This window comes from Pongo abelii, chromosome 19, assembly GCF_028885655.2.
Source record: "Pongo abelii isolate AG06213 chromosome 19, NHGRI_mPonAbe1-v2.0_pri, whole genome shotgun sequence".
NCBI classification, from domain to species: domain Eukaryota; kingdom Metazoa; phylum Chordata; class Mammalia; order Primates; family Hominidae; genus Pongo; species Pongo abelii.
In genome coordinates, this window is record NC_072004.2 from 95,504,268 (window position 1) to 95,527,718 (window position 23,451).

Genomic DNA, 23,451 nt, shown 5'->3' on the forward strand with positions numbered 1-23,451 from the left:
GACCGGGGGGCAGCCACCACTGGTGAGACGTGGTCCTGGCCCCTGGAGAAAGCCCACGGTCACCTGCCTCATCTGGGAGGGAGACAGAGTCCATCAGTCGCTGTATTAAGGTTCTCTAGAGGGACAGAACTAACAGGATAGAGATATAGAGAAAGGGGAGTTTATTCAGTATTGATACAGGATCACAAGGTCCCACAACAGGCCGTCAGCAGGCTGAAGAGCAAGGAGAGCCAGTCTGAGTTCCAAAAATGAAGAACCTGGAGTCCAATGTTCAAGGGCAGGAAGCATCCAGCACAGGAGAAAGATGTAGGCTGGGATGCTACACCAGTCTCTCTTTTCACATTTTTCTGCCTGCTTATACTCTAGCCGCGCTGGCAGCTGATTAGCTGGTGCACCACCCAGATGGGGGGTGGGTCTGCCTTTTCCCAGGCCACTGACTCAAACGTTAATCTCCTTTGGCAACACCCTCACAGACACACCCAGGATCAATACTTTGTATCCTTCAATCCAATCAAGTTGCCACTCAGCATTAACCATCACCATCACTGAACCTTCACACCAAAATGTGAGTTACCAACCGGAGGTCCCCAGACCTGAGAGGAGACTGAGCTGGACAGACAGGCAAACCGAGCCCTGATTCTAAAAACAGAGCGTGCGGAGGCACCAACTGGTAGTCTCATGAGATTTTAGAGGACGTTGCATCCGTAAAGAGAACAAAGTGTTAGGAAAAGGGGTACGTGAAATTTAAAAATATGATCATCATCCCAGAGTGTGCAGAGGCGCCAACTGGTAGTCTCATGAGATTTTAGAGGACGTTGCATCCATAAAGAGAACAAAGTGTTAGGAGAAGGGGTACGTGAAATTTAAAAATATAATCATCATCCCCCCAGAAGGCACTAACTACACAAATGAATGCAGATGAAAACTGAATTTCTTAACTAAAAAGCCAGTTCGAGGAATCTTCCCCAGAAATAGAGCAAAACCCCAAATGATGGATATCTTGAGGAGGACATAAAAGACGTGGACAATAGATTAGGGAAATCAAATCAGTGTCCGTAAGAGAGATTTCAGGAGATGAGAGGCAATAGCCAATGTCCAGGAGAACAGATGCATGAGTTCAGGAAAGATGAATCTGCACATAGAAAGACTCGTGACCGGCCATGCAGCTGAAAGAGAAAATAAACCTCCGCAGACATAGCTGGTGGGATTTCCAAATGCCATGGCAAAAGAAAAAATGCTGCAGGCTTCCAGGCGGGAAAACCCAGATGGCCTCTTGAGGCTGGGACTGGGCTATGCTTTAATCAAGGTCTCCATCAGCTGCCCCTTGGAGGAACCAGGGAGAGCTCAAAACCACCAGGACCTATCCCAGCCCAGATTTCAGATTGATTTGTTCTGGGAAGGACCAGGCATTGTTTGTTTCTGGCTTTCTTTTTGACCATTAAGCTTCCAGATGATGCTAACATGTGGCCAGGGCTGAGAATTGCAGATCTTAAATATAAATAGCAGGATGTCAATGCGTACAGAATTCTCTCTTTTTTTTTTTTTCTTTTGAGATGGAGTCTCTCTCTGTCGCCCAGGCTGGAGTGCAGTGGTGTGATCTCGGCTCACTGCAACCTCCTCCTCCCGGGTTCAAGTGATATCTCCTGCTTCAGCCTCCCAAGTAGCTGGGACTACAGGGCCCGCCACCACGCCTGGCTAATTTTTGTATTTTTGTAGATATGGGGTTTCACCATGTTGGTCAGGCTGGTCTTGAACTCCTGACCTCGTGATCCGCCCACCTCGGCCTCCCAATGCATACAGAATTCTAAGGGAGAAGGATCATTAGCATTTGACCTACATGTCAGTTATAGACTCTGGAAATTAACAACAACGGGAAGTCCATGCGTGAAGACTTCTGGCTGCAGCCAAATCTGCTCAGACAAAACCCATGACAGAGTTTATTTACATTTCCACAAACAAGCCTGAAAACATACATTCTATTCGAGAAGCTAAAAAGAGGGAAATAAACTGAAAGAAGTAGAAAAAGAAACCAATAAAGATCAAAAGCAGAAGCTGATGAAATAAATCAAAAATGAATTGACTTGATAAATAAAACTGCTTTTTTTTTTTTAAATGACCAATAAACCTTACACACTGCTGGCTTATCTGACAATAAAAAGGAGATCATGCAAGTAACAATGTTGGGAATGAGGACAACTTGGGGGAGGGTTTGTTTTTTGTTTTTTGTTTTTAATTGCAAGAAAGCTATGCATTGTACTGGTTTCATCATGGAAGAATTTGAAAATGTCAAAAATCTGTTTTCCCTAAATGCACCCGTATTGGAAGATGTTATGGAAGCCTTCTAGTAACCTTTCAAGGAACAAACACTTCCTGTGTTATCAAAACTCCAGGGGATGGAAGATTCCGGAAACTCCTCGCAGGCTGGTCCTGCAATGCTTAGTGAAAGGCTGGCTGCAAACGCTGACAGCATACAAACAGGAAACTGTAAAGCGGCCCCACATGTGAGAAGTGAAAATCCTGAACAAAATGTTAGCAAAACCAAGTAGGATTTACTTCTGGAATTCACGAAGGAATAATTCACAATTGGGAAATCTACTAATTTTGTGCATTATATTTATAAATTAAAGAATGGAGGCCGGATGTGGTGGCTCACCCCTGTAATCCCAGGACTTTGGGAGGCCGAGGCGGGAAGATTACCTGAGGTCAGGAGTTCGAGACCAGCCTGGCCAACATGGTGAAACCCCATCTCTACTAAAAAATACAAAAATTAGCCAGTTGTGGTGGCAGGCGCTTGTAATCCCAGCTACTCAGGAGGTTGAGACAAGAGAATTGCTTGAGCCCGGGAGACAGAGGTTGCAGTGAGCCAAGATTGTGCCACTGCACTCCAGCCTGGCCAACAGAGCGAGACACTGTCTCAAAATAATAAATAAATAAAATAAAACAAAATACAAGGATAAAAAAAAAAAGGCTTCCTGGGTGGGTGCCAAATGGGTATTTAATAAAACTCATCATCCATCCCAAAGTAAGATAGAAGGAAAGTTCTAAGTATTTATCAGAAACTAACAAGAAGATGTTACCCAGTGGAAAGACTAGACTTAAAATCAGGAATGAGATGAGGAGGCCTGCTAGCATAGCAGTTACCCCAGACTGTTTTGGAGGCTCCAGCAATGCAAAGAAAACAAGAGAAAGAAATGAGATATGGATCTGGGAATGAAATACTGAAATTCTCAACCTCTACTAATGAAACATAAAAGCCAATAGAAACAGTAAGAAATCAATAAAGTAGCTGGATACCAGCTCTATAGTTTTCTTCTACACCAGTAATATAGTTAGAAATTACAATTTTTAAAAAAGCTCATTCATAATAGCTATAACAACTTTAAAATAAGTCCAGGAATAAATCCAACAAGGAATGAGTGAGCCTATCTGAAGAAAAACAATAAATTTTATGAAAGGTCATAAAACAGATTTAAATAAATGGAGTGCCCACGTTACCAGCTGGGAAGATGCATGATGTAAAAACGCCATTTCCCTCCAAATTAGCAATAAAACCATTGCAATTCCCATTACCATCCGTGGTGAGATGTTTTGGGTGAACTTAAATTTATTCAACCTAATTATTTACTTATTTTGGAAAAGTAATGATTCAAAATGCAAGAGCTCTACAACTAAAAGGAAGTTTTCCTCTCTTTGCCCCTTCCCCCACCCAGCCACCAGGGCCCTCCACAGAGGCAACGTAGATTCCTGTGAATTCTTTCTGTTTTTGTTTTCTTCGAGACAGCATCTTGCTCTGTTTCCCAGGCTGGAGTGCAATGGCACAGTAGCCTCGAACTCCCAGCCTTAAGTGATCCTCACACCTCAGCTTCCCAAGTAGCTGGGACTACGCACACGCCACCAGGCCTGGCTAATTTTCATATATATATATGAAAATTATATATATATATACAATTTATATATATATTATATATAAAATATATACGTATTATATATATGTCTATTATATATTATATACGTATTATATATTATATATTATATACGTATTATATATTATATATAATATACGTATTATATAATATACGTATTATATATTATATATTATACATAATATACGTGTTATATATATTATATATATAATATACGTATTATATATATTATATATTATATAATAGACGTATTATATATATTATATATTATATAATAGACGTATTATATATTATATAATATATAATAGACGTATTATATATATTATATATTATATATAATAGACGTATTATATATATTATATATTATATATAATAGACGTATTATATATATTATATATTATATATAATAGACGTATTATATATTATATATTATATATAATAGACGTATTATATATTATATATAATATATTATGTATATTATATATTATATATAATAGACGTATTAATATATTATATATAATATGTATTATATATATTATATATAATACATATATTTTATATATATTATACATATTATATATTATATAATGTATATTTTATATATTATATAATATATATAATATGTATATTATATATATTATATATTATATATAATACGTATATTATATATTATATATAATACGTATATTATATATAATATATAATACGTATATTATATATAATATATTATACGTATATTATATATATTTTATATATTATATGTAATACATATATTATATATATTTTTTATATATATATATAATTTTTTTTTTTTTCCGTAGAAACAGGGTCTTACTGTGTTGCCCAGGCTGGTCTCAAATTCCTGGGCTCAAGCAATCCTCTTGCTTCGGCCTCTCAAAGTCCTGGGATTACAGGCATAAGCCACTGTGGCCAGCCCTTGTGGAGTCTTTTCAATATTTTTTGGCATGTCTAAGCAAAGTCACGAGGGTGTGTGTATGTGTATCTCTCTCTCTCTCTCTTTAACTTAAATGGCTGCATATTATACCCACTGCTTGGTTCCTCGCTTTCTGTCCCTTAGCAACGCGTGCTGCGGATATGCCACCTCAAAACCAAAAGCACCTCGGGCCAGGTGCGGAGGCTCACGCCTGTAGTGTCGACACTTTGGGAGGCTGAGGCTGGCAGATCGCTTGAGCTCAGGAGTTCGAGACCAGCCTGGGCAATGCGGCAAAACCCCATCTCTACAAAAAATACAAAAATGAAAAATTGGCCAGGCATGGTGGCGTGTGCCTGGAGTCCCAGCTACTTGGGGGGCTGAGGTGAACCCAGGAGGTTGAAGCTGCAGTGAGCTATGATTGTGCCACTGCACTTCAGCTTGGGTGACAAAGTGACACCGTGTCTCAGAAAACAACGAGAGCAACAACACTTTATTCTCAACAAATTGATTTTAAAGTTCACTTAGAAGACTAAATGCACAAAAATATCCAAGAAAATTTTGAAAAGGAAGGATCATGAAAGAAATGTTTAAGAATAATAACAAGTCCTTAGCCGGGTGTGGTGGCTCACGTCTGTAATCCCAGCACTTTGGGAGGCCGAGGCAGGCGGATCACAAGGTCAGGAGATGGAGACCATCCTGGCTAACACGGTGAAACCCCATCTCTACTAAAAAAAAAATACAATTACCTGGGCATGGTGGTGGGCACCTGTGGTCCCAGCTACTCGGGAGGCTGAGGCAGGAGAATGGCGTGAACCCGGGAGGCAGAGCTTGCAGTGAGCCGAGATCATGCCACTGCACTCCAGCCTGGGTGACAAAGCGAGACTGTCTCAAAAAAAAGGAATAATAGCAAGTCCTCAAAGAGAGCTTAGAGGAAATTACTTTGGAATTTAGCTACTGCAAAGTATATTAATGCACAGGTTGCATTTTTTTTTTTTTTTTTTTGAGACAGAGTCTCACTTTGTCACCCAGGCTGTAGTGCAGTGGAGTAGAGACAGGGTTTCACCATGTTGGCTAGGTTGGTCTTGAACTCCTGGCCTCAAGTGATCCGCCCACCTCGGCCTCTCAAAGTGCTGGGGTTACAGGCGTGAGCCACCACGCCCAGCCAAAATGGTTTTGCAAGTTTAAGCTGTATCCTTTGAGCACACCTGGCTCCAGGATGATATGCGTCCAGCAGCCTTTTGGCCTGTAATTCAGTTTTCTGTTTGGATCCAGCCACTGAAAAGGAGTGCTCTGTGCAGTGAGGAAGCAAGTACTGACCCACGTGTAGCTCCCTCAATAAATTTGCACTCTAGCTTTAGAAATCCATCTCATGGCTGGGCGCGGTGGCTCATGCCTGTAATCCCAGCACTTTGGGAGGCCGAGGCAGGCGGATCAGGAGGTCAGGAGATGGAGACCATCCTGGCTAACACGGTGAAACCCCGTCTCTACTAAAAATACAAAAAATTAGCTGGGCGTGGTGGCGGGCGCCTGTAGTCCCAGCTACTCGGGAGGCTGAGGTGGAAGAATGGCGTGAACCCGGGGGGCGGAGCTTGCAGTGAGCCAAGATCGCACCACTGCACTCCAGCCTGGGCGACAGAGCAAGACTCCGTCTCAAAAAAAAAAAAAAAAGAAATCCATCTCATGGAAGTTTTGTTAAAGGAATCAGTTCCTCAGGCCTTGGCCTCCTCTGAGAGCACTGACATAAATCTGTCACTTAACTTGGGGCAGGATGGAAGGTGCTGCCTCTTCTAGCCTCATCCTCTCTGGCCTGCACAGCTGCGTGGCGGTGTCAGTGCAGGGGCGTCCGTGGAGCTCAGCCTGCCCTGGATGTTCTGGTCTCCTCCCGGGGGACTTAAGACTCCACCTAAGGTTGCCAGCCTTTCAGTGGTAAGAAATCTATGCAATCAACCCGAAGCCTTACCACCTGGCACTACTTCAGTGTATCCTTAGACTACCAGGAGGATCTCTGAGACTTGGTGGGGAATGGAACAGCTTGCTGCAATTTGTGGATGTAGATTCGGTATATTTTTGTCTCTTCCATGAGATTGTAAACTCTTTGCTGACAAAGTCTGTGTCTTGATAGTTTAAAAGCAGTTTCCCAGTCTTACCCAAAAATGGCAGGAAGGGTGCCCAGAACGGCTGTTCCCTGCTTCCTCCTCGGTCTCTGCATGAGGGACGCTGGGACAGCCTCCCCACTCACTCTCTCTCTCTCTCCCCCGCTGCCCCCCGCAGTGGCAGCTCTGCAGACTGAGATGGAGAACTTGGCCCTGCATCTCTTCTACATGCAGAACATCGACCAGGACACGCGTGACGACATCCGTGTGATGAAGCAAGTGGTGAAGAAGGCCGAGACGGAGAGGATCCGGGCGGAAATCGAGAAGAAAAAGCAGGTATTCTGCAAACTCGACACATGTTTAATGATCACCAGACTGTGGAGCTTCAAAAAGGGGCTCAGCTTTGCCTCCTGCATGAAGGCTTCCGGCCGGAGGGGTGGCGGCCGGCCTGGGTGGTGTCGACTTGTATCAAGGGTTGGGGGAGAACAGGCCCTCAGCCACGGGCACCTCCTGACGGGGCTGCTTCTCATCCTGTTTCCCAGGACCTGTATGTGGACCAGCTCACCACTCGAGCCCAGCAGCTGGAAGAAGACATTGCCCTGTTTGAGGCCCAGTACTTGGCCCAAGCTGAGGACACCCGGATTTTAAGGAAAGCAGTGAGTGAGGTAAGAGCAGTCCCCGCAGCTCTCAGTGTTTGACCCACCAGTGAGTGTCCATGCACAGGGTGCTGGTGGGTCTACTAGACTGCACCTGCCTGTCTGCTGGATGAGTGACTGCAGCCAACTGACATCTCCTTCAGCATCTGCAAACATCGGGCCCTCCCCATGGTGGGGCCACAGTAGATACCGACAGGTGGACGGCCCGGATTCCTGTTCCTTCCCTGGCTAGTGGGTGACAGAAGGCCTCGCAGGGTTCAGGTACTCTAGTCTCTTCATGACTGCCAAGGCCAGCTTGCTGGGGGAGATGCTCAGCAAGTTCCTTAGCCTGCAGGGACCTCTTCTGGGGAGGACTGAAGTCTTTCTAACAGTTCCCCCCGCCCCCACCCCGGGCAGCGGGCCTTCCGGGTAGCACCTACATCTCTGCACCTTGTGGAGTAGGGAGTGGAGGGGACGAAGAGGGTGGAAGCTGCTCCCTCTTGGCCCCAGATTCAGGTCTGTAGTGGTAGCACCAGAAACCAAAGTTACTGCAACTTAAAAAAAAAAAAACTATGAGTCAGCATCTTCATTCACGGGTGTGGGAATGACATGGAGGAAACAACTTTTTTTTTTTTTTTTGAGACAGAGTCTCGCTCTGTCGCCCCGGCTGAAGTGAGTGGCACAATCTCAGCTCACTGCAACCTCCGCCTCCCAGATTCAAGCAATTCTCCTGCCTCAGCCTCCAGAGTGGCTGGGACTACAGGCGCCCACCTCCACGCCCGGCTAATTTTTGTATTTTTAGTAGAAACAGGGTTTCACCATGTTGGCCAAGTTGGTCTCAAACTCCTGACCTCAGGTGATCCACCACCCTCGGCCTCCCAAAGTGCTGGGATTAAAGGCATGAGCCACCGTGCCCAGCCAGTGAAAAAGAAGGAAGAGGACTTGAAGGAACGGATGAGCATGCTGGGCTTCCAGGGCAAAGGGAGAGCCTGGGGCTGGGAGTTACTCAGCACTGGTCTCTCCAGCTACAAATGCAACTAAAGTAGAGCACGTCCCAATCAGAATCTCAGGAACAAACAATCCCTTAATTAACAAAACAATTCTGCAGTTTTATCTGAAAAATAGGAAGGCTAGCCAAGAATGGTTTTGGAAGAGAAGATTCAAATGGGACAAGCAGCCATCCCAGTCTGCTCAGGACTGAGGGGTCCCCAAGACAAGGGACTTTCCATGCTAAACCCAGGGGGTCCTGGACACAGCAGGATGGCAGGTCACCCTAGCATCGCCCCACCAAATATTAAAAGTATACAGTAAAGCTCTGGCCAGGCAAGGTGGTGCACACCTGTAATCCCAGCACTTGGGGAGGCTGAGGCAGGAGGATGGCTTGAGCCCAGAAGTTCGAGACCAGACTGGGCAACATGGTGAGACCCTGCCTCTACAAAAAATAATAATAATAATAATAATAATAATAAATAAAACATTAGCCCACCATGGTGGTGTGCACCTGTGGTCCCAGCTACTCAGGAGGCTGAGGCAGGAGGATCACTTGAGCCCGGGAGGAAAAAAAAAAAAAAAAAAAGAACAACAACACTTTATTCTCAAAAAATTGATTTTAAAGTTCACTTAGAAGACTAAATGCATAAGAATATCCAGGAAAATTTTGGAAAGGAAGGATCATGAAAGATCCAATGAACTATGATCATACCACTGCACTCCAGCCTGGGCTACGGAGCAAGACCCTGTCTAAAATAAAACAAAACCGTAAAGTTCTAGAGGCTAAAATAATGTGTTACAAGATAGACAGGCAAGACATTGAAGCCTATGAGAGAGCCCCAAAGCAAGCCAGAGTTTATATAAAAACCTAGTAGATTATAAATTACCAGAGAGCTAATGAATTATGCATCCAATGATGTCGGGACATTTGGTTAATCATTTGGGAAAAAATTAAATCTTTTCCTCATACCAGACACTAAAATAAATTCCAGATGGAATCAAGTATTTAAATGGGGGAAAATGTGCCAGACGAAAACAAATGAAAATATTTATATAATCCTGGGCTGGGGAGGCCTTTCGAAGTATAACACCAAAAGCAGGAACCTTAAAGGAAAAGACTAGGAGGTGCCGGGTACGGTGGCTCACGCGTGTAATCCCAGCACTTTGGGAGGCCGAGGCAGGCAGATCACCTGAGCTCAGGAGTTCGAGACCAGCCTGGCCCGCATAGCAAAACCCCATCTCTACTGAAAATACAAAAATTAGCTGGGCGTGGTGGTACACGCCTGTAATGCCAGCTACTTGGGAGGCTGAGACAGGAGAATCACTTGAACCCAGGAGGCAGAAGTTGCAGTAAGCCGAGATCATGCCATTGCATTTCAGCCTGGGCGACAGAGCCAGAATCCGTCTCAAAAAAACAGAACAAAACAAAAGACTAGGAGGGCAATCACACCCTCAGTAAAACCTTTGTAGATTAAGGACACCACAAACCAGATGAAGGCGGGGAGGGGGAGACAGGCAGAAGACAACTCGCAGCCATTAGTAAATCCAGGGGTGTGAAGAGATGCTGAAAGCCAAGGAGACGCACCCTGTGTGCTTGCACACCCTGGAGGCAGGTGGGCTACGTGGCAGATGCTTCATTTTGCACCTCCCGCCCTCCCCTCGATGCAACTCCCCCAGGGAAGGGGGCCGCCCACACTTCCTTCATTTCCCATTTCCAGCACCCAGAACAGTGCGGGGGCAACAGCAGGGCCCCCGTTCATCCAGTGAAGTCACAAGTAACCAAAGGACAGGGCGTCCCCTACGGAGTTGTCAAAGATAAGGAGAGATGAGCCCTCCCTGCTGTCGGCCATGAAAATAGATTGGCCTTTATCTTTATCAAGATCTTTTTTTTCTTTTTTTTTGAGACGGAGTCTCACTCTGTTGCCCAGGCTGGAGTGCAGTGGCGCAATCTCAGCTCACTGCAAGCTCCGCCTCCCGTGTTCACGCTATTCTCCTGCCTCAGCCTCTTCAAGTAGCTGGGACTACAGGCGCCCGCCACCACGCCAGCTAATTTTTTTGTATTTTTAGTAGAGATGGGGTTTCACTGTGGTCTCGATCTCCTGACCTGGTGATCCGCCCGCCTCGGCCTCCCAAAGTGCTGGGATTACAGGCGTGAGCCACCGTGCCCAGCCTTTATCAAGATCTTTATCCAGGGCGATATGATCATATGCAGCCACTCCCTCCCTAACCCTACCCCTAACCCCGCACCCTGTCACTGCTTAGACTCCATTCCAAGGAACCTAGCAAAGACGTATGTAGATAACATTTTTATATGTTAAAAATGGTAAAGCCAGGCTTGGTGGGGCGCACCTGTAGTCCCAGCTACTCAGGAGGCTGAAGCAGGAGGATCACTTGTGCCCAGGAGGTCAGGGCTGCAGTGAGCTCTCATTGCACCACTGCACTCCAGCCTGGGTGACAGAGTGAAATCCCCGTCTCTAAATAAATAAATACAGTGAATAGAGACTCATGGGGGAGATGATGCTCATTACCGTGTTGTGTCATCAGAAAGAAAGACCCCAAGAAGAAAACGTTAGTGACACCCATTTTCATACACCTGTGCATCAGAATACACCACACCAGAAAGAGCTCTACTGACATGGAAACCTGTCTCGATATTAATTTCTTATTTTCATTTTTTTAAAATTATACTTTAAGTTTTAGGGTACACGTGCACAACATGCAAGTTTGTTACATATGTATACATGTGCCATGTTGGTGTGCTGCACCCATTAACTCGTCATTTAGCATTGGGTATATCTCCTAATGCTATCCCTCCACCCCCACACCCCACAACAGGCCCCGTTGTGTGACGTTCTCCTTCCTGTGTCCATGTGTTCTCATTGTTCAATTCCCACCTATGAGTGAGAACATGTAGTGTTTGGTTTTTTTGTCCTTGCGATAGTTTGCTGAGAATGATGGTAGAGACTAAGTCTCACTCTGTCACCCAGGCTGGAGTGCACTGGGGCCCTCATGGCTCACTGTAGCCTCAAACTTCTGGGTCCAAGCAATCCTCCCACCTCAGTCTCTCAAGTAGGTAGGACTACAGGCACATGCCACCACACCCTGCTAATTTTTTTTATTATTATTCTTTTTGTAGAGACGATGTTTCTTTTTGTTGCCCAGACTAGTTGGGAACTCCTGGCCTCAATCAATCCCCCCGCCTCAGCCTCCCAAAGTGCTGGGATTACGGGCATGAGCCGCCGCACCTGGCACAATACATTAATTTTTAATATGGCTGGGCGTGGTGGCTCACACCTGTAATCCCAGCACTTCATGAGACCAAGGTGAACAGATCACCTGAGGGTCAGGAGTTCGAGACCAGCCTGGCCAACATGGTGAAACTCCGTCTCTACTAAAAATTTGAAAATTAGCCAGGCGTGGTGGCGAGTGCCTATAATCGCAGCTATTCAGGAGGCTGAGACAGGAGAATTGCTTGAACTCAGGAGGCGGAAATTGCAGTGAGCCAAGATCGTGCCATTTTCCTCCAACCTGGGTGACGAGAGTGAAACTCCGTCTCAAAAAAAAAAAAAAAATTTAATAGGAGCTTATGAAACAATATATAGAATTTGATTTCGCACACACACACAATCACAGGTGTAAGAAGTTAGAAATGGTTATCTCTAAGTGGTAGGGTTATTGGATTTTCATTTTCTTTTTGCTTATTTGCACATTCTATTTGCATAGGCTGAACACTTGCCTTTGTGAAAAACTGGGGTCTAAATGCACAGGTGACTGAGCCTGGCAGCCATCTTTCCATCCTTATGCCTTGACCTGCACCTCAGTGAACCAGGCCGCAGCCGGCAGCCTCGGGGCACCATGGGGAGGCCCCGCACAGGCTCAGTTTAAAGTGCATCCTGGCTGGCTTTGGGTCCCCACCTGCTGCCTGGGCCGGCTCCCACTGCCCAATGGCACAGAGTAGCCTCCTTAGTGAATAACTTACCCCAGTACAAAACTGTGACCCAGCAGTCCCACGACTGGGCATTTATCCAAAGGAAAGGGAATCCGTGCATCCAATAGACACCTGCACCCCCATGGCTAGGCTGGCCTCGGACCCCTGACCTCAGGTGATCCATCCGCCTTGGCCTCCCAAAGTGCTGAGATTACAGGCATGAGCCGCCGCACCTGGCCCAGTTAACAATAATTTATTGTACATTTTCAGATAGCTAGAAGAGAGGATTTTGAATGTTCCCAACTCAAAGAAATAACAATTGCTGGAGGTGATTGATATGCTAATTACCCTGATTTAAGCAGTACACATTGTACATGTGTCGAAATATCACTGGGTACCCCAGAGATATACAGCTGTAACATGTCAGCTAAAATAAAAGGAAATACTACAGACAAAAGGGAAGTCAGTCCCCGGATGTATACAGTGTCCCTTCCTAGGCTGCCCAATAATCCTAAGTAAGCATCTGTGAGAGGAAAAAAAGTCCCCCTTATCGTGGTATACTTAATTCACACCATTTTAGGTTACGTCGTAATGAATAGATGGTTCAGAAACCCTCACAACCAAGCGTGGTGTCTCCAGGGCGATGGCCTCTCTCATGCCTGGCGCTGCCCTCGGCTCCCCCGTGATGTTCTAGCGCACTGCGGTTCAGTCACTGTCTACCAAGCTTGCCTGGGTGTCACAGCATGCAGGCACTTCTGGGACTTGGCGTTCTACAGGATGCCCCAGTTGGCTGACTCAGGCCGCCAGCTTGCTAAAGTCACAATGCTTGCATTAGGGGATGACTCATCAAGAATCCCAGACACCACTCAAAACAAGACCGCGATCCAGGCCGTGCTGGGCATGCAGGCATCAACTCACTTGACCCAGCAGCCCCGGGACGTAGGTGCCACTCTTGGACCCATGTCACAGCTGGGGACACTGAGGCACAGCGGGTGAGATTCAGCCCAGGCAGCCATACCAGCCTTAACCTCTGTGCCCCAAGCATAAAGGAACTCCCCGTTCCCTTGGAGTAAATTCCTGAACCACCCACCTAGTTTTCAAGCCCCTCCCCTACATGGGCCCAAGCCCTTACTGCGGTTGGCCCCTCACCGCCCCCCACGATGCCCCTAGACTTCCAGCCTGCACTCAGCCTGCCTGACCTGCCCACCCCTGGCTGTCCGGTTGTGCCTCCTCATTCCCAGTCTAGGCAGCCCTGCTTCCCCCAGCTGGACGAGAGCATCCAGCCCTGGTCATTCTTGAGACAAACACCTCTTTCCATCATGGGCTCCCTACAGGAAGCGGTGCTGGGCCCGTCCTGTGGGACCTCAGCCCGAATCAATGACACCACCAACCCTGCAGTGGTGTTTCACGGATGCTAGCCAGGATTCCCCTCCTCCTCTCCTTCCTCCTCTCCCTCTTCCTCTCCCTCCTCCCCCTCCTTCCCCTCCTCCCTCTCCCCCCTCCCTCTTTCATCTCCCCCCTCCTCCCTCCTTCATCTTCCCCCTCCTCCCTCCTTCATCTTCCCCCTCCTCCCTCCCCCTTCCTCCCTCTCCTCCCTTCCCTCCTCCTCCTTATTCCCAAGCACTGAGCACCACAGGCCCTGAGCAAAGGCTCAAAGCGGGTACGGGTTATCTTGAAAGCTACATTCAGGCTCATGTTTACCCCTCTGCGGATGCATGATCAAGGAAAGTACAGGTGATAGAAGGAAAAGAGGAAGATTTGGGAATGTGAGGCTCTGGTGTTCTTGGGCTTTGCTCACAAATGAAATGAGACAGCCGTTCCTGCCCCCTCCCTTGTTGGCTGCAGGCCTGCACAGAGATTGATGCCATCAGCATGGAGAAGAGGCGCATCATGCAGCAGTGGGCCACCAGCCTGGTGGGCATGAAGCACCGCGACGAGGCACACCGGGCGGTGCTGGAGGCGCTCAGGTACTGCGGGGCCACAGGCGGCGAGGACGTGCGGGAACCCCAGGGGTCCGTGGCAGGCCCGCCCCACACCCCCTCTCTCTGGGTCCACCGGATCTCTGGGACAGAGGGTACACCTGGATCCCTGGGTCCCGGCTTCCATCCGGGAAGCTCCCTCATTGTTTGATAAGATTTCAGCGATTCTTAAATCCTTTCCAACACTGCGGCGCTGGGAGGAGAGAGGCTTTTCTGCTCAGATTTCCTGGCAGGATTAAGTAGAAACAGAGAGAGCAGAAGAGAAAGCTCTCTTTGGGAGGTAAAGGTGTCCCTTTGATTTGCAGTATCACCACCTGAGTGCGGAAACCCCATCCCTTCCCAATTGTTCTGCCTGAGGGCTGCATTCCAACCGAAATCCTATTTTAATCTCCAAAGGAAGGGGAGGAAGAGGCCTCCTCTGGGCATCCCGTCACTTCTGGGAATGGATGCATGGCTCAGGGTGGGGCGTTGGAGACACAGGTGCTGCCTTCATTCCTAAAACCACCCAAGGTGACGAGGTCTCAGGACCTGGAAAGCAAAAGCCAGGCACTGTGGTGGCACATGGCTCACCCGCTGAGCTTTAACTTCCCCTCCACCTTTCGTAGTCTCCACCTCTTGTGCCCTGCACAGAGCCTGGCATACAGCAAGCGCTCAAGAAAGGCTGGACCAAGGAAAGAGGGACTGGGTGGCCCCGCAACACCTGCAGCCAGGCAGCCAGCAGCAGTCACACAACCAGGAGATGCTTTTCCTTTTGGGTCCTGTGATTAAAGAAACAAAATGAAACCGTTTTGTTTTTAAAAGTTTTTAGACCAAAACATTTCAAATGAATAATATTGGATTAAACATACTCATTTCTGGCCAGGCGCGGTGGCTCACGCCTGTAATCCCAACACTTTGGGAGGCTGAGACAGGTGGGTCACGAGGCCAGGAGTTCAAGACCAGCCTGGCCAAGATGGTGAAACCCCGTCTCTACTAAAAATACAAAAATTAGCCAGGCGTGGTGCGGGCGCCTGTAATCCCCGCTACTTGGGAGGGTGAGACAGAGAATTGCTTGAATTGCGGAGGTTGTAGTGAGCCGAGATCGCGCCACTGCACTCTAGCCTGGGAGACACAGCAAGACTCTATCTCAAAAAAAAAAAATAATAATAATAATAATAATACTTATTTCCTTCACTCCCTTGAGTCAACAATATAAAGCCAAAGGCAACACTGTGGTTTGATACAGGCGATGTTTGGCTGAAGCTTGGTTTCCCCTGTAAAGATGCAGGTCGAGGAACCGGAGCCAGCTGTGGCCGGGCAAGGGCTCCTCTCCCTGTGTCACTGGGGTTGCCTGAACACCAGGACGAGAGGACTTGGCCATCCGCCCACTTGGGCGTCTTTTTCTTCCTGCCCCAATGCTAGGACTTAATACCTGACTGTTTAATTACACAGCTCAGCTGCCACGGGCCTTAAGAAAAGTTAAGGCCAGGTTCTCTCTGAGGGTCCAGCGCCTGGCCTGGCTCTCCAAGGCTCATAGCCTGTGAACCCTGCAGCGTCCCCAGGGGAAGGCATCACCTCTGAGACATTCCTGTTGTCCAGCTCTCCCCTGCATCCCAGACTAACCAGCGTCCTCTCTGCAAACCGTCCTCATTGCCCTCAGAGACATGGCTTCCTTTTGGTTGCAAACATTGTAAAAATCGTATTTGATCAGGTCTCCTCCCCCTCGGCCCACAGTCACTCGCACCCCCTCCCACGACAAGCAAAGGCTCCTGGTTTTCTGGGGTCCCCTGCCTAACTTCTGTGCAATGGCAAGACAGCATATGCGTTCATCCGGAGTCTTCCTTCTCTCTCTTGCTCCGTGGGGGCACACTACACACACTGTTTTGTACCTCTTTGCTTTTTCCACTTAACAGCATGTCCTAGAGCACTTCCCAAGTCAAAATATAAACACCGCTCATTCCTGCCTTTCCACCACATGGCATTCCACTGGGATACTTCTACGGGGAAGCTTCCTGCCCGGGGCATCGAGGGTGTTCGCGTTCGTCTGTTATTGCGGTGCTGCTGTAGATAACCAGATCCAGGAATGCTAATGCTCACCAGGATGCTATATAGTTTTTTTTTATATTACTCATCAAGCCCGGAATGTCTGGGTCTAGCGGGTATTGCTAAGTAGGATTGTGACAGTCACACCCCCGGCAGCAGTGTTTCAAAGTCCCCTGACAGCTCAGCATGTTGTCACACTTTAGGACTGTGCCAGTCTGATTGATGAAGAAAATAGATATTTTGTTTTATAAAACGTGCATGTGCAGAATGTTGAGTGAATATTTTAGCGGAATATGTACACGCACAAACACTTCACAACGAGTGAGAGAGCCTCTGACTTCACCTGCAGCTCCCCGCACCAAGGCCCCAGGGAGGAGTGAGGCCCGTCTTTTATTCATTTTATTTTTATTGTTTTTGCAATGGCGTCTCGCTCTGTCCCCCAGGCTGGAGTGCAGTGGCGCCATCTCTGCTCACTGCAACCTCCGCCTCCTGGGTTCAAGCGATTCTCCTGCCTCAGCCTCCCAAGTAGCTGGGATTACAGGCGTGCACCACCACGCCTGGCTAATTTTTGTATTTTTAGTAGAGACGGGGTTTCACCATGTGGGCCAGGCTGGTCTTGAACCCCTGACCTCAGGTGATCCACCCGTCTTGGCCTCCCAAAGTGCTGGGATTACAGGCGGGAGCCACTGCGCCCGGCCAGTCTTTTAAAAGTGCAGGCCGTGTATGACATTGTGAGAAGTATAAACTGTCATTGCAGAGATTTGCTGTTTGCACCCAGATAGATTTGAAGAAGCAACTTGGAGACAGGTTTAATACATCAGGGCCATTGTTACAGAAATAAATTATTGCGTAGCTTAGGACTTCCAAGCTGGGAGTGCAGTGACGAACTATACCTCAAATATTGACCTTGAGATGTTCAGATTTGTAGAGCATCTTAGAAAATGGTGACATTCCTGGCTGATGGTCAGGATGGTGCATACCAGGCCAGTACCCTGGTGGCTGTCTGGGCATTTCTGGAGCCTTCACCCTGTGAGATCCCCATGGGACAGGACCCCCTGGCCCAGAAGCTTGGTTTTGCCATCACACCGAGAAGGCACACTTGTCTGGAGTTAGTTTACATGAATCGAGCTCACCAGAGCCTGACGTGTAACTGAGAATAATAGCCCATTTATGTGCATGATGAAATATAAACAACAAAGAACCGAATGCTCCGTGCTCGGACTAGCAGATTCTAATCTGCGGGGGAGGACACAGGAGCCAATGACACAGACCCCTGTTCAGGGACCGGCTAGAGGGCGGAATGCCTGGGCCCCGGCCCTGTCTGCTTCCTGCTTCTTCCCCGAAGTTCATGGCCAGTCCGTCCACATGCGCGGGAGGTGTCCCCCGAGCAGCCCTCAGCCTGACCTTGGCTGCTTTCTCCATTCCATTCCCCACCCCTCCTGCCTCCTGACGCCCATGGCATTTTTTCAGATAAGTTAATACCTTTGATTAGGTTCCAGCCAATCCTCACCCTGTCTCTTTTCCCATGCCTTTGTGTCTCTCTTCTTCTGATGTCGCGTCTACAACCTAATGCTTTGAAGACAGTCTGACTTCCCTGTCCTTGGTCAGGGGGTTGCTGCGGTGGGGGAGGCGGTAACCGTAATCTTGCCCCCGTGTCTCATACACAAGCCACAAGCTTAGCTCAGAAGCTGAAGCTGTGCCTGTCTTGGCTACTTTTTCTTGCTGTCTTCCCTATTTTTGCAGGAGTTTTGCACACGGTCATAAAAGTTCAGGAGAAATATGAAACGTGTTATTCTGTTTCCTGTTTAAGTCGACCCAAGGAAGCTGAAGGGATCAGGCGCGGTGGCTCACACCTGTAATCCCAGCTCTCTGGGAGGCCGAGGCGGGCAGATCACGAGCTCAGGAGATGGAGATCGAGACCATCCTGGCTAACATGGTGAAACCCCATCTCTGCTAAAAATACAAAAAACCAGCCAGGCGTGGCGGCGGGCACCTGTGGTCCCAGCTACTCAGGAGGCTGAGGCAGGAGAATCGCCTGAACCTGGGAGGTGGAGGTGGCAGTGAGCCAAGATAGCGCCACTGCACTCCAGCCTGGGTGACAGAGCGAGACTTCGTCTCAAAAATATAAAAAAAAGAAAGAAAGAAAACTGAGGGCTTGCCCTCATCTCCTAGACTTCCTTTTCCCTCAATCCTGATGATGGCAGAGATGACTCCTCAAAGGCTCTTCCCCTTAGCATGGAGCGCTGGAGCCTGCTCTAGGGAGGGAGGACAGGACGGAGCAAGACACTGTGAATGCAGAATCAGAGCTAGGCAACAAGCGGGCAATTTCACTGTTTCCTGGGTAACGGGCCCCAGGCTCAGCTTGGTCTGGTGTAGCCCCTCAAAGGGGACACTGTCCTTGCCCCCAGTTGATGGAGGAGGAAGGAGCGGAAGGCAGTGTGGGATGGGTTGGGTGTGGGTGTTGTCACAGTGTCCCCAGCAGGCCTCCTTCTAGCCTGGGGATGTGGCAGGTGGGTCCCAGTCACCACCAACACCCCATATACCCAAGGACACTGGTGACCCAGCAGACCTGAGGCCACAGACCAAAGACAGAGTAACAACTCCATTAAAAATGTGCCCCCATGGGCGGGCATAGTGGCTCCTGCCTGTAATCCCAGTGCTTTGGGAGACTGAGGCAAGAGGATCCCTTAAGCCCACGAGTTCAAGACCAGCCTGGACATAGTAAGACCTTGTCTCTAAAATAAAATATAAAAAATAGTTAGGTGTGGTGGTGTGTGCCTGTGGTCTCATCTACTTGGGAGGCAGAAGCAGGATGATCGCTTGAGTCCAGGAATTTGAGGCTGCAGTGAACTGTGATTGCATGAATGCACTCCAGCCTGGGCAACAGAGCAAGACCCTGTCTGTCATAAAATTTTTAATTAGCTGGGCATGGTGGTGTGCACCTGTAGACCTGTAGTCCCAGCTAATCGGGAGGCTGGGTGGGAGGATTGCTTGAGCCCAGGAGGTTGAGGCTGCAGTGAGCAAAGATGGTGCCACTGCACTCCAGCCTGGGCAACAGAGCCAGAACCTGTCTCAAAAACATAAAAAAGTGTCCCCAGACACAGGGGCATGGGTGAGGCCCGTCAGGACTGCTGTGGTAGCTCATGGTGTCCTGTCCCTTCTTCCCACCGGGGAATGACCATAGCTGTGGGCACACCCCCTGTCCATCTGGGCCTGCCTGTGGGAGCTGGACACTGCCCTCCCCAGCAGCCAGAAGTCCTGAGGGAGCCATGTGTGACCCTCGAGACCAGACCGGGCCTGCCACACCAACCCTTCAAAGACCCCAGCGGTCCACGCAACCCAACGTGGGTCCCAAAGCTAGGTGAATAACCACGAGGAGCCCACGGTCAGCCCCTTCCCATCACATATGCAGGGAAACGGGTCACTTTCACTTTCAGAAAACAAAGCCTGGACCACACTTAACTTGGAGGCAGATAACCTAATCAGAATTCACACACCCTTGGGACTTGGAGCCAAAAACACCCGTGCTCTTACCCGCCTTTGTCCTATTTCCCGGCAGGAAATACAGAGGGCAGACAAGTCTTGGCCCACAGCCACAGCCCCTTTACCCCGAGATATGAATCGGTCAGCCACACAGCCTCGCGGCCTCCTCCCAGGCCCTCAGCTGTGGCCACGGCAGCCAGGCAGGCCGACCCGAGGACAAAAGCTGTGGGCAGCGTCCTGGGAGAGAACCTGGCCTTGACCACAAGCTGCTGGACACCTCCTGCGTCCCCCGCTTAATCCTCGGGCACAGGGCCCAACGCCTGGGCCATATTCTAGATTCCATCTTTTCTTTTTGTTTCATTTACAGACAGTCCCCGACTTCACGATTTTTGGACTTTACCATGGTATTAAAGCAACAGGCAGGCAACAGAAACTGGGCTTCGAGTCCCACACAACCTCCCTGGTTTTCAGCACGGTATTCAATAAATTACATGGATGCTCAACACTTTATTATCAAACAGGCTTTGTGTGAAATGATTTTGCCCATCTGTAGGCTCACTGGAGTGTCCTGAGCACGTTTGAGGGAGGCTGGGCTGAGCCGGGGTGCCTGGCAGGCAATCTGCAGGAAGTGCATTTTGGGTTTTTTCAGCTTTTTTTTGTTGTTGTTGAGATGAAGTTTCACTCTTGTCGCCCAGGCTGGAGTGCAATGGTGTGATCTCAGCTCACTGCAACCTCCACCTCCTGGGTTCAAGTGATTCTCCTGCCTCAGCCTCTCAGGTAGCTGGGATTACAGACATGCACCACCACCATGCCCGGCTGATTTTGTATTTTTAAAAGAGACGGGGTTTCACCATGTTGGCCAGGCTGGTCTTGAACTCCTGGCCTCAGGTGATCTGCCCCCACTTGGCCTCTGAAAGTGCTGGGAATTACAGGCGTGAGCCACTGCACCAGCCTGCGTTTTGGACTTAGAATATTTTCAACTTACAACGGGTTTGCCGGGCTGCACCCCCACCATAAGCTGAGGAGAACCTGTACTTTCTATTGGTGCCTGATAATCTATGGAGTTTTTAAAGTACAATTTAAAAAAATAATAATCCTTATCAAGGATAAGTGATTGCGTTACAGGACATTTGAAAAACAGAGAAAAGGATTTAAAAATACCATCGTCTTTCTCTTTTTGTGACAAGGACTCATTAGCATGTCAGCGCACTCTCAGGCACACGTTTCCCCGAGTGTTAGGAGTTCTGTTGCACAGTTTGTAACTATATCTTTTTAAATTGGGCATCTTATTTTTATTGTCAAATTTAAACATTTATAAGGCTGCTCCTTCCTAAAAAAAGAAAATGAGTAACTTATTTACTTGAAGTCAGGACTACTGGGGATAATTTATGTACAAAATTGCATACCTCCAGCCCTGGCAACCGCTGTGCCGCCTTCTGTGCCTATAGCTCTGCCATTTCTAGAATGTCATATAAATGGAATCGCGCAGTCTGTAGCTTTTCTTGTCTGGCTTCTTCCACTTGGCATCATGCTTTTGAGACCCACCCATGTTGCAAGATCAGTAGTCTGTTCCTTTTTATTGTTGAATAGTATTCCCTTGCACGGATATATCAGATGTATTTGTCCATCCACCAACTGGTGGACATTTGGCTTTTACCTTTGGAATACCATGAAGAAAGCTGCTGTGACTGTTCTGAACAGATCTTTGCATGGATACGTGTTTCCGTTTCTCCTGGGTAAATACAGGCGCATCTCGTTTCAGTGTGCCTCGCTTTCTCCTACTGCGTGGAATCGCTTTTTTTTTTTTTTTTTTTTTGAGACGAGTTTCACTCTGTCACCCAGGCTGGAGTGCAGTGGGACGATCTCGGCTCACTGCAACCTCCGCCTCCCGGGTTCAAGCAATTCTTCTGCCTCAGCCTCCAGAGTAGCTGGGATTACAGGTGCATGCCACCATTCCCTGCTAATTTTTTGTATTTTTTAGTAAAGACGGGGTTTCACCATGTTAGCCAGGATGATCTCGATCTCCTGACCTCATGATCCACCCGCCTCAGCCTCCCAAAGTGCTGGGATTACAGGAATCACATTTTTTACAAATTGAAGGTTCATGGCAGCTCCGTGTGGAGCAAGTCCATTTCTCCAGCGGCGCATGCTCACTTCCTGCCTCTGCACCACATGGTGGTCATTCTCATAATATTTCAAACTTTTTCGTTGTCATCGTCTGTTATGGTGATCTGTGATGAGTGACCTTTGATGTTAACTATTGTAATTGGTTTTTGGCAAAGCCACGGACTACCCTCGTTTAAGACAGCAAAAGACACGTTGTGTGTGTACTGACTGCTCCACCGGCCGGCGTTCTTCCATCTCTCTCCCTCTCCTTGGGCCTCCCTATTCTCCAAGACTCAACAATATTGAAGTTAGGCCTACAATGGCCGCTAAGTGCTCAAGTGAAAGGAAGAGTCTTATGCCTTTCACTTTATTTTTATTTTATTTATTTATTTTTGAGACACTCTGTCGCCCAGGCTGGAGTGCAGTGGCATGATCTTGGCTCACTGCAACCTCTACCTCCCGGGTTCAAGCGATTCTCCTGCCTCAGCCTCCCGAGTAGCTGAGATTGCAGGCGCCTGCCACCATACCCGGCTAATTTTTGTATTTTAGTAGAGACAGGGTTTCACCATGTTGGTCAGGTTGGTCTCGAACTCCTGACGTCAAATGATCCACCTGCCTCGGCCTCCCAAAGTGCTGGGATTACAAGCGTTAGCCACCGCTCCCGGCCGCCTCTCACTTTAAATCAAAAGTAAGAAATGATTAAGCTACATGAGGAAGGCATGTCAAAAGCTGAGATAAGCCAAAAGCTAGGCCTCTTGCACCGAAGGGATAGCCAGGTTGTGAACACAAAGGAAAAGTTTCTGAAGGAAATTTAAAGTGCTGCTCTAATGAACACACAAAAGAAAGGGAAGCAGCCTAATTGCTCATCTGGAGAAAGTTCAAGTGGTGTGGACAGAAGATCAAACCTTCCAGCCGGGCGCAGTGGCTCACGCCTGTAATCCCAGCATTTTGGGAGGCTGAGGCGGGCGGATCACAAGGTCAGGAGATCAAGACCATCCTGGCTAACGCGGTGAAACCCCGTCTCTACTAAAAATACAAAAAATTAGCCAGGCGTGGTGGCGGGCACCTGTAGTCCCAGCTACTCAGGGGGCTGAGGCAGGAGAATCACTTGAACCCAGGAGGCAGAGGTTGCAGTGAGCCAAGATCGCGCCACTGCACTCCAGCCTGGGCAACAGAGTGAGACTCTGTCTCAAAAAAGAGAATGCACCTGGTGGGCATGCTAGCTCAAGTAATCTCAGCACTTTGGGAGGGCAAGGTGAGAGAACTGCATGAGGCCAGGAGTTCTAGACCAGCCTGGGCAACATAGCAAGATCCTGTCTCTAAAACCAAAAAAAGGAAAGAAAGAAAATGTACCTGGT

General features: G+C 48.2%; 1 protein-coding gene across 3 annotated transcripts in view; it reads left to right on the forward strand.

Annotated features, from left to right (window-relative positions):
- Window positions 1–23,451, forward strand: part of CCDC40 (coiled-coil domain 40 molecular ruler complex subunit) — a 65,897-nt gene that overhangs the window by 15,119 nt on the left and 27,327 nt on the right. For all 3 annotated transcript variants that reach the window (XM_024234891.3, XM_054535845.2, XM_054535846.2), the window contains exons 8-10: window positions 7,129–7,286; window positions 7,493–7,615; window positions 14,349–14,470. In XM_024234891.3, coding sequence (XP_024090659.3) covers window positions 7,129–7,286; window positions 7,493–7,615; window positions 14,349–14,470 — 403 coding nt within the window. The remainder of the gene's footprint in view (window positions 1–7,128; window positions 7,287–7,492; window positions 7,616–14,348; window positions 14,471–23,451) is intronic.